We start from the raw sequence: 15,662 nt of genomic DNA, 5'->3' as shown, positions 1-15,662 counted from the left end.
TTGGGGTCAAGCGTGTCTTGGGCTGCACACACGTCTGCCAACACTTTAGAGGAACTCCTGCAGCCAGCGGAGCAGAGCAGTCGGGTAACAACATCCAACACGTGTGGGGCTTTTCCGCTGCATGCCATCAGCTCAGCTCGACTTGACTCGACTCCCTTTTCTTTGTTTTTCCATTAGCAAAAACTTGTACCTGGTTCTATTTTTGGTGTCACCTCTGTTGAGGTTCCAAGCGAGCTGAGCCGGTACCAGAAGGTGACGTTAATGACATTACAGTTGTTTTCTTCAGCGATGCTATGGCAATCGGCTAGCTTCTGGGGGTACTTTGTTGCAGTGGAAACGAACACCCGGGAGCAAAATGGAGTCGAGTCGATCTGATCCCATGCAATGGAAAAGGCCCATTAGAGGAACTCCTTCAGCCAGCGGCGCAGACTACAGGTAGAGCTGCAGGTACAGCAGCACCATCCAACACACCATCATCACCATCATCATCATCATCATCACCATCATCACCATCATCACCATCATCACCATCATCATCACCATCATCACCATCATCCTGCTATTCCACCTCAGCTATCAGCACTTCCCACCCCACGGCAATCGTTTAACGCTGAAACACGTTGACCCAAAAATAAAACAGCGGCATTTGCTCATTTCCAAAACGGTGGCTTAATCCATTTCCTTTCCTTCTCCCCTAGCGTTCGACACAGCGATTGTGCCCTTGAGGCAAGAAGGCAGCCGAAAGAAAGGGGGGAAAAAAAGTGCAAAGTAAAAAACAATTAATTACCCATAATGGGCCTCTCCCTGCCAAACACCCCCCACCCCCCCTCCCATCCCCCACCACCCCCACCCTTTCTCCGCTGCGCCCCAGAATCTGCCACATCACATTGTGTTAATTAGTGGAGTCGCAGCGGAGAGGAATCGCCATGGCAGCTACAGACCACTCAACTCCTAATTAGAAAATATTTTTAAAGAGCAGGGGACCTGCGTAACCTCTCCGCTCCCTCCCTGCGCCGCTAATAACCACATTTATGATCACCACACAAACGCTTCATAATCAAGACTGCCGACCGCAGGGGCTGCTGCTGGCATGGCCTGCCTTCTCTTTTCCCAGTAAAAAAAAAGAAAAGAAAACAATTACTATTAGTATGCACTGTAACAGCCATTAGCGCAATGCTACTTATTATTATCAACAGCCCTTAATAATGGTTAAGGGCAGATGCAGAATGCAATAGCCTTTCTTGAGCTTTGCTTGGGGAGACGCCTTCTCGTCTGACATGACATTTCCAGAGAATCAGCTCGTCGTAATCGTATTTCTCTGTGTCCTTTAATTAATTGAAAGTCAATCACTGAATTTAATTTCCTTCAGACTAATTATCCTCCTTTATTGAAATGAGTACCAAATGATGTATTATGTAGTTTCACCTTAAAATAACACCATATCAATTTGACGTCTCTGAAACTGGTACATCTATGATCGAGAATAATAATAATCCAGAGGGGTCACATTTGCATCATGCTGGTATCTGCAAAAGGCAGATCTATGGTCTTTTGGGCCTCCACTGTCCACTCCAAGGCAGCGCTGCCTGGATGGCGCTAGGGTTAGGCAAGCTTTAGGGTTAGGTGCCTTGGAGCCGATGGCGGGGTCCCAAAAGACCATCAAGCCAAAGGCCATGGGTGGTTGACCAATTCCCAGTTGCATTTCTCTAGCTCCAGAGGGATTCCTTTGTATTCCAAATGGGCTTGGGGTACCACTGAAGAGGAACAAAGCTGTAACCCAATCAGTTCCTTGACCAAGGCTAGATATCAACATTTGATGAGTTGGTCATTTGCTGATTGAGTTTGACTCCAATTGCCTGATTGACAGTCATCATTCCCTCAAGCAAGTCCACTTATTCTTGAACCACTCAGGATTGAGTGCCTTGCTCAGGGGCTGAACAGTGGCAGTCAGGAATCACACCCACACATTTGATGGCTACTGTATGCTAGCCCAGCTCCACAAAGCCACTACACTACTACCACCTACCATTACATTACATTACATTACACTAGGCTGGCGCTTTTTAACCAAAGCGACTTACAACAAATACGTGCATCAATTAGTCCGTAGGATCAGCAAGACTAGTTGTAAGAAGTGCCATGAGAGGAGATGTTGGGCTTTCAGAACCCAGAATGACAATTGTTTGCTAACATTTACACGTCCAAACATTGGTGATGTTCAGGTTTTCAAAATCTGCATTAAACACCATATCAGACTAAGACTTACTAAGACATGGTTGTGTACCTTGGTGCTTGCGCTTGCAGAGTTAAACATCTTTCATTTCAATCATTCATCTCCTGACAAATGTGCTACTACATTCTCACTACAGTTGCTGGGCAACAAGATAGCCAGCAAACCCATGTGCAGTAAGTTCAGGCTTAACTATACAAGACAGAACTTATCTAAGCTAAAGATATTTGGCTCAATTGTCAAGGGAAATATTCGGAGTGTAAATCAACTATACATCTTTTTGAAACCTACAGTAAGCTAGACGATCAATCCATGGCTCAAAAACCACAGAGCCACCTCTTTGTTTTAGGTTTTTAATTCTGTGAGAATATTGTGACAAAACTGGATGATTATGGCAAATCCCCATTCAGTATTAGAGGCCAGTATTAGCATAGCACCACTCAGCTACTGGCAAAATGGGCAAAACAAACTACAGTATGGCATCTTGCAATGCTAAAATGGAGTTTAATTCTATACGGTCTCAGACAAAAGTCTATTCTTCACCATATCAACCACTAAGTCAAGGCATCCAAGTATCTACTAAAGACTATGAGCAAAGAGGAACCGGTCTGATGATCCCAATCCGCATCAAAGTGACTTAGCTGCAAGTGGTGGCATGACTTAAAACACATGGCTTTTTGAAATGGTGAATGGTTGGGGAGCTCTAAACGTGGCACTTCTAAACAACTGCTGATGACCAGGGCATGAAACTGAATGGCTTTTGCAACTGCAATGAACATATTCAAAACACTAAGTCCACTGCAAAACAACAGGGCCAAAAAAAACCCTGAAAAAACAAGGACAAAGGCAAAAAAAACCCAAAAGAAATGCCAGTCAGATGATTGGCCCACAGCATCGCCTAACACACTGCGTAAAACTCAAGCCCAAGACAAAAAAGAAAGAAAACAGAAAACAATGAATGTGTCATTTCAGCTTTTGATTGGTTAGTAAACAGTGACCACGCTCTTAACAATAAACAAAAACAAAAAAATGAAGGACTGGGGGGACAAAAGGAGGCGTGTGATTGGCTCTCACAAAAGGAGGCTTGTGATTGGTTCTCACCTCTGTGGTCCCTGAGTCTATTGCTTTGTCCACGTAGAGCAGCACCTGACCTTCCGTTCGACACACACCGTCCGACCAGGCTGCACAGCGCAGGTGGGCACAACACTGGCCTGAGGAACACACACACACACACACACACACACACACACACAATAAACATCAATCTTGTACATCATTCACTTCTAAGACATCCTGTATGCTATAAACGTAGCACAACAGAGGAACAATGAGCAATCCATTATTCATGGTTTAAAATGCACAATGGGAGAAGGCACATGAATACAAGATGACCTCTCCTGACCCCTAACAAGCCCATGCTCTAACGGAGGCCCTGACGTAAAAGAGCACTGACGCTCCGCTCCGCTCCACCCTTTGGAGGCCACCTGTCCCTGCTATCACTTCACACCTTTAATGTGTGTGCTGCCTGGAACACGAGCCTGCTGCGTCAGTAACTTTAACACGGAGAGCATTAACGTGTCAATCAGCACCGTGGTGCCATCAGCACAAACGTCCGGAAACATCCAGGTCATACCTCCGTCACCCATGCTAAATGAGCAAAGCTAACGCCATTAGCCAACACTTAACATTGGTGTGAACTCAACACAGCAGCTAATAGCTAGAGATAGGCTAGACAGCTACGTCAGCTGTGCTACAGCAGGTACCGGGTCATTCTACTTATCTAGAATTATATCGAGCATTATGGAGTCTTTAATTCAGGTAATATAATTGGCTTCAGTTTCCCGTCAACATTATTCATACACCTTGTCTGAATCCCTATAGGACGGCTTTGCCAACGGAAAATCAATATTCCATTTCTGATGCGCTTGTAAACAGTAGTGAGCACCACACTGCAGGCTTAATGACATGGTTCGTAACCTCTTAACACGCTCTTGTATTTCTTCAAATGTGCACCACTGTTATTTGATGCCTTATTAGCGTTTCCCTTCACGTTCTGAGGGTAACTTCTACAGTTGACATAATCTCACGGAGGCACTGCATCTGTCAAAGGAATCACCCGTCTTCATCTGAATTCAAATAAAAGCTAGAGAGGAACGTGGTGACTAAAGAGTGTTGGTCCGAGGGCACGCCACTCACCAGTGGGGTCGAAGAGCGACTGGACGTTGATGTCGTCAGGGAGACCGATCTGTCCTAGCTCGTCCCAGGGCCGCCGCGTCGGCTCCTCTCCAAATGGGTCGGAGCTGCCCGGCGCAGAGGACGAGTGCAGGCCACTGTCTGGCGAGCTGATCCTGGAGAGGTCAAAGGTGAGAGGTTAAAGGTCGGCAACTAGGGGGAGCTTTGTCAGGTTTGACCAGGTATGCAGAAATCCACCAGCAACGTTTCACTGCATTTGAACAAAGCACCCTTGGGACAAAACAAAATATGCAACTCTAGGCGGATAATGTAACATAATTATTCAAACAGGCTTTTAAACCATCAGAGGACATTTATGATCCTATTTCTAAGCATTTCAGAATTACTAAGCCGTATCTCTGGCGCAGACTTGCGCATCCGTTATTCCTAATTTAGATCAATTTAGACTATAAATGTGAACGCATCCAAATAAAAATCCATTAAAACGTCCTTCTGAGCAAACAGGGCTGTTGCGTAATGGTCAGGCAGCGGAGAGCGGGCTCTCGTAGAGATGGAGCCGTTAAAGGGGACAGAGGGTGAGGGGTGTTATCAAAGCTTGGCTAGCAGCACAAGGACTGGCTGTTCAACTACGCCCCACACAGAGTGCAGAGGAAATAGGAAAGAGGGAGAGAGGGAGAGAGAGAGGGAGAGGGAGAGGGAGAGGGAGAGGGAGAGGGAGAGGGAGAGGGAGAGGGAGAGAGAGATGGAGAGAGAGAGAGAGAGAGAGAGAGAGAGAGAGAGAGAGAGAGAGAGAGAGAGACAGAGAGAGGGAAGGGGGGAGGCTCATGGAATGACTGGCTGCCTTGGATGAGCCTCCTAAACGAGTCTGGAGATCTCTGAGGCTCACGGAAGCGGAAAACAGGAATTAACATTTTAAAAGCGAGTCTCGGTTTTACAGAGGGCCAGGCAGCCCTTGGGCAGCAGCGGGGAAGGAGCAAGCAGCAGAGGAGGAGAGAGGAGGAGAGGAGGAGGAGAGAGAGGAGGAGGAGGAGAGAAGGAGGAGGAAGAGGAGAGGAAGGGGGTGTGAATTCAGAGGGCTGCAGGAATAACAGTAGCCTTCTTCTCTTGCTCCTCCTCTACCACATCTGCATACATCTAAATAAAGTGTCTCTCGCCTTACTCCCTCTCCATTAAAGCCCATGGCACACACACACACACACACACACACACACACACACACACCGTGCTCCCTCTCCATTAAAGCCCATAGCAGAAACACACACACACAAACACACACACACACACACACACACCGTACTCCCACTCCATTAAAGCCCATAGCAGAAACACACACACACACACACACAAAACCTCTCTCAACATCGCTTGCATGGAGGCAGTGAAGAATAGCTTTCATTCTCCATTGGCAAAACATAATGGGCAATCTCCTGTGTTCAGCTATACATCACAGTGCGGCCTCTCTCTTTTGCCATTTGGTCGCCGTGCCGTGAGGCGCCTTGGCAGAGTTTAATTACAGGTGTAAATAACCTGCTTCAGGCAGTACAAATAAAGTGTGTCAGTAATGCACCATCACTAGCCCCAACAGCTTTCATCCATCATGCAGCTGAAATCATATCAGGCTCGTCATCAGCGGCCCAACTATGCTACACACATAGCAGCTAGACGCAGACACATGCATCAATGCCATTAAATGAGCAAAAACATGCCGTCATGGAATCCATGACTTACACCTACACACTGTAGGTGTTGCTGTAAACACACAGCCGTTACATAAATCATCCATTGCACAGACATATCATCTCCCTCACAGTAGTATGGACACTGATATGCACTGTAGAGAAAACTGCAGTTGCACTTTCCAAGTCAAATACTGATGGAGACACTACATAGATGCTATACTGCTAAATAATTCCTTTCCATCATTTAATCAAAATCCTGAGCGATGAGCTTCTGAACTTAGACCATGACTGCATCTTGACAACAGACCCAGCTTGAGGTCTTTATCAGCATTTCAGGTCGATCTGAGGTTCAACTCAATAAGGCCAATCCATTTCCCAATGACTAATCAATCTGTGAGTCCTGGCTCACTGCGGTGAGATCTGATAGCCATCTTGAGTGGGTCTCGATAATAAGCTCCATCATGGGATTAGATGCCTCTCATTAGCTGGGGCAGTGTTTCATTAAGTGTGTGATTACACACAGGCTGGTCAAGCTACCGTCAATTAGCACTCATCAGCTTAATGTGACTCAACCACGGTGCCTCACCATCACCACCATAGTACCTCACCATCACCATACAGTCATTTCCCTATATGCCGCATTGTGTACAAGTTGCAGGACAGTGTATGCAAGTTAAAAGAAACAAAACCATATTAACGCCATATCAACTGACTCTGCCTTGTATTAACCTCATAGCTGAAGAAATGTAGCAAAATCATTGTATGAGGCTAATAGTCGGTAAATTAGGGTAGTACCAGATTGGTAGATGAAACAGAGTGGCGACACTCCCATAGACCTCCATAGGAAAAAATGGCAGTGCTTTTTCCAGGCTATTTCCTCGTTATGGGACTTTTGGAACTATTTACAGCCAAACTCTTGGTCAGCAGTCAATGAGTTAATTGATTACACCTTCCAGCGTCCAGAAGTACATCCCACCCTCCTGCGATTCAGCCATTCAGCACAGGTTTTTTAGAACTTTTGATTGTGTGGCGGCAACATCAAAGAGTGTCGCAACTCTATCTTTCTATGGCTCTGCATAGTACTGTACCTCAATATCTTCATCGTACCCCAACGATGAGATGTGGAATCACTCCCCACAAACAATAAAATGACCTGAGGATGACCGCAAATGTGTCACTAATTTAGCTCTCGATCTTTAAAGTAGAATTATGGAGTTCTGATCCACAACTAATGGGCTGCCAAATTAAAAAGTATGTAAACATCTTACAAATCACCATCAAAACCCCAGTCGGCATGTCTAAACGCGTTGCTAATTGGTGCCTTTTGGCAATATTGTTGGTGATGTGTTGTGAAGGCTTTGGTAGCATCTCTCACATTTTCAGATGTGACCTAAACCACATAACTCGGGGTTTAAAGAAAGGATCATTTATGTGCCTGCAGTAACTAATTACACATTTTCAAAGCAGTGAAATATAATGATCCACTTTCAAATTTTAAACAACCTTGACCCACGCTTGAATTCCAGCTGAGCCTGGTCAGCTATTGGCGACAACCATCCGTCTCAAGGCCGCGAGAATTCATTTGATAGCAACACCAAAAAAACGTGTTGCATCATGTTGCATTAAGTTCTTACACACCAGTCATCCACCAGACCTCCTTAACATCTTCCACCTTAACACCTCTTCAATGGCTCACTCTAAATTCTCTCTCTCTCTCTCTCTCTCTCTCTCTCTCATTTGTTATTGTTTTCATTCCACCCCCACCCCCTCCCCCTCCACCTCCTCCCCCTCCTCCTCCTCCCCCCTCCTCCTCCATCCATCACTGGCATGGCTCCGTCCCCTACTTCAGCCAATCACGGGGCGGGAGAGCAACAATGCTCGGCTGGTTGGCAGGCTGCCAGGAGCGGCACAGGGTGCAGGATTACGTCAGTGCTCCTCAGGGGAGCCGTGTGATTGGTCTGCGCAGAGGCAGCAAATTAGGCAGGCAGCCAATGGGCCCTAGGGTGCTGTTCGACAGGGACCTTTGTCAACAATGGATCACGTGGAGGGCCAGAGTGAAAAACAGTCCAGAGAGAGGGAGAGAGGGGGAGAGAGGGAGAGAGAGAGAGAGAGGCACAGAGAGGGAGAGAGGGAGAGAGTTGAGGACAGAATAGCTATGGTAAGGCCTGCCAGTGAAATTCTCCCACATGGAGTTTGTCCCCCACTCTCTCTCTTTCTCCCTCTCTCTCTCTCTCCCCCTCTTCCTCTCTTTCTCCCTCTCTCTCTCAGTGACTAATCGGCAGGGCCATTTTGGCACCAAATTAATTGACCCAAATTGAATTCTAGAGCTGGGTTCATTAGCATACGATGGCTTATTTGGGTCAGAGAGCTCTAGATCTCCTGGTTTTTGCCTTCACAATGCACAATGGAGAACACTAATTTTACTTGATACTAGCTCAATCCACTGGTAATCACAGTGTCACACACACACACACACACACACACGGTCAGGCAAGCAACTAAAAATATGTTGGTGGTGCTGGGCAGAGGTGTTAGGGAATTTCACCTTGTTATTATTAAATGGGGGTATTGCCACCCTGAATGGAAAACTAACTAAACAAATGCTCAATAAAAGTTTATGCAAAATTCCTTTCTCCCCCAACCTCTGGCATTGTTAAAAAGAGCCAGCGGGGGTTCTAGACACACACACTTGCGCTCTCACACACACACACACACACACACAGGCAGCGTTTGATCACAGTGAGTAATTACACCTCGCTGTTCTAATTGGGGCTTGAGCAGTGTGGCATTCACCATTGTTTCCTTCTGTGTGGGGGGCCATCAGGGTCACTGCTCTCTAAATGACAAGGGGGCGGAGGGGTGGGGGGATGGGGGCTGGGGGCACGACCCACACTCTCACTCTCTCCCACACATACACCCACACACACAAAAACACACACGCACGCACGGGAGAGACGACTGCTGATGGTAGGAGGGTTTGGTGTAGACAGGTCATTGGCTTATGAGATGAAACACAGCCTACTGCACCGCACCTCTTACACTAGGCCTCCATCATTTACTTCCACACACACACACACACACACACACACACACACACACACACACACACACACACACACACACACACACACACACACACACACACACACACACACACACACACACACACACACACACACACACACACACACACACACACACACACACACACAAATATTCAGATAGTGAACCCGAAACGTTACCATGGCCCAAAAACCATGACAGAGACCGAACCATTGGGCATATTGCACGTCAGTGTGCATCCAATACACACTAACCTGGGGGCTGTGTTCCCAAGCCTTTTTTTGTGCATTTCCATACATTGCAGCATGTATTTTCCCTACGTGCGGTGATATCAGCACCTCTAATAATGGTAGAAATAGGACTGTCGCCAACTATATGATGTTTTACATTTGCATTTCTGCTGTCCTCGCACGTTAATGGCAGCATATGTATAAACGTATCAATGTTGGAAACACAGACATTACCTGTTTGCTCTTCTAAAATCTAATGTTATGTTTACACTGGCATCCTTCCATTGACTTGCATTGTTTTCAATACAGAGCCATTGAGGTATTACGAGAGTCATGGTGATGGCTGGCTAGTTCACATGTTAGCTTTAGTAGATATCGCAACATAGTGCAGAGGCATTTTTAATATTGTAAAAACAACTATTTCATAAGGTATTTCATTATGTTGCTATTTCAATGCAATTTTAGAATTTGTTTGGGAAAATGTGGAAAAATATATAGGTACATACTTCCATTGAGTGGAATACAGCCTTTCATATTTATCTATATTCATCCCTGTAGATGTGGACCAAAACCATCGCCTGCAGAGATGATAACTGTTAACGTTCCCCCACCCCCACACACACACACACACTCTTACTTTTTAAGACCACTCTCGCGCTGGCCAGGGCTCCGGCTGTGGTCGTTGTCGTCAGAATCGTTGTCGTCGTCGTGGTAGTCGTCGTCCTTCTCCGAGCTGCCGTGGCGGTTGCGGATGTGCAGCGGCACGTAGCCCGGCGTCGGGCCGAACAGCTTCAGATCGCCCTGGCCCAGCACACTCCTCTCCCCACAGTAGCAGAAGGCACACAACCTCTCACTGCCACAGAGAGAGAGAGACAGAGAGAAAGAGAGAAAGAGAGAAAGAGAGAAAGAAAGAGACAGAGAGACAGAAAGAAAGACAGAAAGAAAGAAAGAGACAGAGAGACAGAAAGAAAGACAGAAAGAAAGAAAGAGACAGAGAGACAGAAAGAGAGACAGAAAGAGACAGAGAAAGACAGAGAGAAAGAGAGAAAGAGAGAAAGAAAGAGACAGAGAGACAGAAAGAAAGACAGAGAGACAGACAGACAGAAAGAAAGAGAAAGAAAGAAGGAAAGAAAGAAAGAAAGAAAAAAAGGCCGAAAGAAAGAAAGATTTTAGGAGAGAGAGAGGGAAACAGAGAGATTCATTGTGTTGTTATAAACCATTTCTAATTGTAACAATGACACTTAATACATTCCAGCCAAGACTGATATCCACTGACACAATAGCACCACATGGCTACACACACACACACACACAGAGAGAGAGGGAGAAGAGAAGGAGTGAGCGAGAGTGAGATCTGTTTTGTTACCATTTATAAAGTGGAATATCACTTTGACAAGGACAAATTGAAAGTGCTTAACCTTGGTGGTCAACCATGGCATTGAAGGCAGAGATTGTCAAATGAAATATGAAAAATAAAGTGCTGGCTGAAAAGTGCCAAACTAAACCTAACCAAAAAACTCTAACAGCCTCAGGGCACATCACCAGTCCAGTACACACACTAGTTTCCCAATCACATAAAAAACATTGGGGGAAAAAGTACAGAAAATAGTCATCCAGACAGAGAGGGCAGAGAAGGTGAATATGAAAACGGAATACAGACAACATGAAGAATGAGTCAAAAGGCATCGCATCACCTTACTGATAGCATAAGTGACCACGGCTAAATTAAGCTCCCTAAAGTCCTGATAAACCAATCAAGTGTTCACCTCTTAGGGCGCATTCACACTGGGTCTGTTTAACTGGACCACAGGCGTACCGTAGTGGGATTACCGGTACTCTCCCTTAGTTCTGACCCAGCTTGTCTCAGGTCCGCAAACAAAACTGTAACGTGAACAGTGTCTGCTTAGGTCATAACCACTAGATTATTTTTACTGAGATCCCTTGGCAACGTCGTAGAATGGCAGTTTATTTCCTGGTTTCGAAACTGATTGCATTCAAACTGTAAACTTCAAATCTTCAATGGGCTCCGTCATTTTGCATTGCGTTTAATAATCGACACCTACGGACTTTCCTTCAAGAGGAGCTGGAAGGGGTACTGTTGGTAAACAGTCTTAACAGTTTTCTCAACAAAAATTCAGAAACAAATTTAGTCGGAGTTACACTTTAACAGTATTTTAATTGACGAAAGCTTAATTGCTGTCAATGAATCAATGGTATCACTCGATAAGCAGATGTGATTGGATCTGTTTTCTGGTGCAGCCTGACGTTCCGCATAACCCCTATTTCTTGTTTCAGTCTTGTGACTCCAGTGATCAATGGTCATCTATCTACAAAACAATGGGCGATGCGCCATGAAAGAAACATCACATTTGGACAGGAATTTACGCCGGCAAAAATGACATTGGTATTCAGTCATAGTCACCTACGACACAGAAACAAGCTCCACTTCAACAATGGTCCATTACTGACTAAATCAGTCAACGGATAATACAAGTTGTCTTTCATTTGACAAGCTTCCATTGATATCCCTGCAGACCATCTCAACGACTCCAAATCCAACCCAGAATTAGGTCAAATGTCATTTGCTTATTATCTAATAGCAACTGTGTCTAAGCATCTGCAGTCATGCTCCTCAGGTCCCTGAAGGGTGTCATTACGGACCAGTCTGACAGACACGGACACACACCAGCAGAAAGTGGGTGGCGTGTGTGTGTGTGTGTGTGTGCGTGTGTATGTGTGTGTGTGTGTGTGTGTGTGTGTGTGTGTGTGTGTGTGGACAGGGGAGGTTACAGGTTCATATTCAGCGGTGACAATGATGACACAGGAGCCCGTTGCCTGCTGGGTCACGTGACAGCAGTGTTCCCCATCAGCAGAGGCCTGCCAAGCAAGCTCTGCTGCCATTACCCGACACATGGACACGAGAGAAGAAGGGAGGGAGGGATTGAGATGGAGTGAGATAAAGAGAAAGAGAGGGCTAGAGAGAAACGGTTAGAAGGAGAGACCCTGAAATAAGGCCAATTTTCAGAAATGCAGCCAATTTTCAGAAATACAAAAGCAGTGTGTGTGTGTGTGTGTGTGTGTGTGTGTGTGTGTGTGTCTTCCAACAGTGACACAGATTAAGCTGTGAATGCCTGGGATCTGCCAAATTTTGTGACTTGTACCCCAGAGGGACGGAAGAGCGTCATCTTTCTGTTTGCAGCGAACAAACGAGCTTAACGGCTGTCAGCAAACGGAAAAAAAAAATGACATCTGACATACGCCAGCAGAAACAGCAAGTATTCATCAAATATTTGTTCGGAGAGATTTTGCACTGCTAATAAGTTCTCTGGGGATTTAAAACAACTACAGAAAAAAACAGAACCGTCTCTTGAAGCAATTGATTAGAACCCCCTCCGGTTCCCACTCGCTTTACACGCGCAACAGTGTCACGTCTCAAAACCGCTCACGTGCACATTTCTACACCAGGGCTCTGTGATAAGACACAGATCGACAAACGCAACACTAACTTCTCTCTTGCTTTCCCAATAATCCTTACAAATGCATGTGTGTGTGTCTGCATGCACACGCACGCACACACACACACATGCACACACACACACCATGCTCTCCTGAGTCCACCAGAGAACACATTTCCAATTAAGTTCAAACACTGATGGCTCCATGTGTCATTATTGAACCCAGTCGCCACATGCGATGACATGGCAAAAGGCACTCCACTGCGCTAGCCTTAAGCCCACACACACACACACACACACACACACAAGACGTCACGCTAACACTGAGCACGTACGTGACATCTCACTCTGTGACAGGATGAGGGAAGTGGCAAGACCAAAAGGAGGGAAAAAGGCCAGAAGAAAACAAATGAAAAAAGATGTGCGCGTGCACACACTCACATGCACACACTCACATGTGCACGCGCACACACACACACACACACACACACACTGCTACACTCCGCTGTGCCCTGTGTCATGACTGCCTTCCACAAACGGGGAAGCGTAATGCTGAATCATCTTCAGCGAATGGTCGTTATGTATTCTTAGAGACCACCCCAAAGGACACACTCACCCTTCCTCCACCCTCCCGTGTGTGTGTGTGTGGGGGGGGGGGGGGGGGGGGGGGGGTGTGCGTGCATGCGCGTGTGTTAGGAGGAATCTGACAAACACATGTTGCTGATGTCTAATGTGTGGATCAGCATGAAGTGAACAATCTGTGCTAATTGGAACTAAAAAGACCCCCCCCCCCCCCTCTATTTTGCTCCACCACTCTTCTCCTCCCCTTCTTTTCTGCTTTCCCTCTCTCCCCCCCCCCCCTCTCTCTCTCTCCTCCTCTCTCTCTCCCTCTATCTCTGTGTACTAATTACAGCACCAGCAGTTGAGTCTGCAGGCTGCCAGACCTAGTACTGTTGGAGGCCTCTAAACCCTGCCCTCCCTCTCTCTCTCCCACTCTCCCTCCTTGCCTTTCTTTCTCGCTCTCTCCCTCTCTCTTTCTTTCCCTCCCCCTGCCTCTCTCCATTTCCCTGCCTCTCTCTCTCCCCTCCTCCCCCTCATGGGCTCTCTCGCTCTCTTTCTCGTTCTCCTTTCTGCTGTTCAATCTTTCCCAGTGCAATTATTTCTCCTGTAAACCCTCCCCCCCCCCCCCCCCCCCCCCATCTTGCCAACCCTGCCCTTCTCATTCTCCCTCTCTTGCTCTCTCTCTTTCTCTCTCTCTTTCTCTCTCTCTCTCGCATTTTCTCTCCTGCGCTCCCTTTCTCATTTTCTGTCTCCCGCTCACTTCCTCTCTCACTCTCGTCTCTCTCCTCTTTCCCCCTCTCCACTCTTCTTGTTTTGGCTCCATTCTGCAGAAAAAAAATGCTGTGTTGAGGCACTTGTGTACACACACACACACACACACACACACACACACACCTCTACTGCAGAGCTCCAGCACAAAGACACTTCAATGTCCAATCTTCTTTTAACAAACTCTTGTTCTCAAACTCACAAACAACCTTCAACAATCTATACACACACACACACACACACACATAGAAACAAACATGTGCGCGTCCACCCACCCGTTCACACACACACACACACACACACACACACACCGCTTTGAGTGGACACAGACCTGGTCTTGGCGTTGTCGGAGGCCGAGGCCGACGAGCCGGCCGAGTCCTCGGACACGGAACGCTGGAAGAGCGGCGAGAGAGGCTGCAGGTCGCCGGGGCAACAGAGCAGCGGCCGGAGTGGCTCCTCCTCCTCCAGCTCTGCCACTTCTGAAAGAGAGGAAGAGAGAGAGAGAGAGAGAGAGAGAGAGAGAGAGAGAGAGAGAGAGAGAGAGAGAGAGAGAGGAGGAGAGGAGAAGAGGAGGAGAGGAGGAGAACCAGAGGAGAGAGAGAGCAGGAGAAGAGAGAGAACACTTAAGTTAGTCATGTTTTATTCTTGGGGACTGAAACATGGGAAAGTCAATCAGATCTCAGTTGACATTAAAGTTGGAATGATGAATGAAACGAATGAAAAATGGAACATTATGTAGTGTAAAAAAAATGTGTATTAAGATCTGCTGTCTATTGTCACATGGATACAGAACGTCACCATCAGCAACCAAAACCAAGCAGTATTTATTTAAGGTCTGCATTTCTTTGAATTCATCTTACACAAAGAACGAACCATTTCATCGGCCACTTCATCGCCTCAATTCCAACCAAATGGATGGAAATGTGAAGAGTTTCACGAAGAGAAGCCTGTGACAAAGCGTTTCACAAAGAGAAGCCTGTGACAAAGCACTGAATTATTTTGTTCAATCTCTTCTAGTCACCCGCTCTCCTGACCACAGAGAGGCCCAGAAACACACACACACACACACACACACACACAGATACACTCTGTAGCCAAGTCACAATGCCTCCGGTCCGAGTCCAGGTTCGAGTCTCCAGTGTTCAAATCCAAGTCGAGTCACTATTGAGTGACTAAAGTAAGCATTTGTAAACCATTGCACTGATATTGATATTAAAAATAATTTGATATTAAAATCATACATCAAATAATATTCTAATTCCCCAGTCTGAATGTACGAGTCCGAGTCCGACTTTCCAAGTCAAGTCACGAGTCTCTAAATTGTATAATACTTGTACTTAAACACTGACACACACACACACACACGCGCACAGTGCAGTCAGTACAGTGTGTTGGCAGTGCAGTGGAGAAGTCTAGGTGAAGGTAAGAGGAACTAATTGACTGACATGTTTACTCTCAACCAAACAAAAACAAACAGACTTAC

The 15,662-nt window shown here is 46.3% G+C and overlaps 1 protein-coding gene across 2 annotated transcripts in view; it reads right to left on the bottom strand.

Annotated features, from left to right (window-relative positions):
* kmt2ca (lysine (K)-specific methyltransferase 2Ca) overlaps positions 1–15,662 on the bottom strand; it is a 144,682-nt gene that overhangs the window by 103,003 nt on the left and 26,017 nt on the right. For both annotated transcript variants that reach the window (XM_062520844.1, XM_062520845.1), the window contains exons 4-7: positions 14,511–14,658; positions 10,033–10,248; positions 4,427–4,578; positions 3,332–3,441 (exon numbers count right to left, since the gene is read on the bottom strand). In XM_062520844.1, the coding sequence (XP_062376828.1) occupies positions 3,332–3,441; positions 4,427–4,578; positions 10,033–10,248; positions 14,511–14,658 (626 nt within the window). The remainder of the gene's footprint in view (positions 1–3,331; positions 3,442–4,426; positions 4,579–10,032; positions 10,249–14,510; positions 14,659–15,662) is intronic.

This window comes from Sardina pilchardus, chromosome 19, assembly GCF_963854185.1.
Source record: "Sardina pilchardus chromosome 19, fSarPil1.1, whole genome shotgun sequence".
NCBI classification, from domain to species: Eukaryota; Metazoa; Chordata; class Actinopteri; order Clupeiformes; family Clupeidae; genus Sardina; species Sardina pilchardus.
This window is presented reverse-complemented; position numbering and strand designations above follow the sequence as displayed.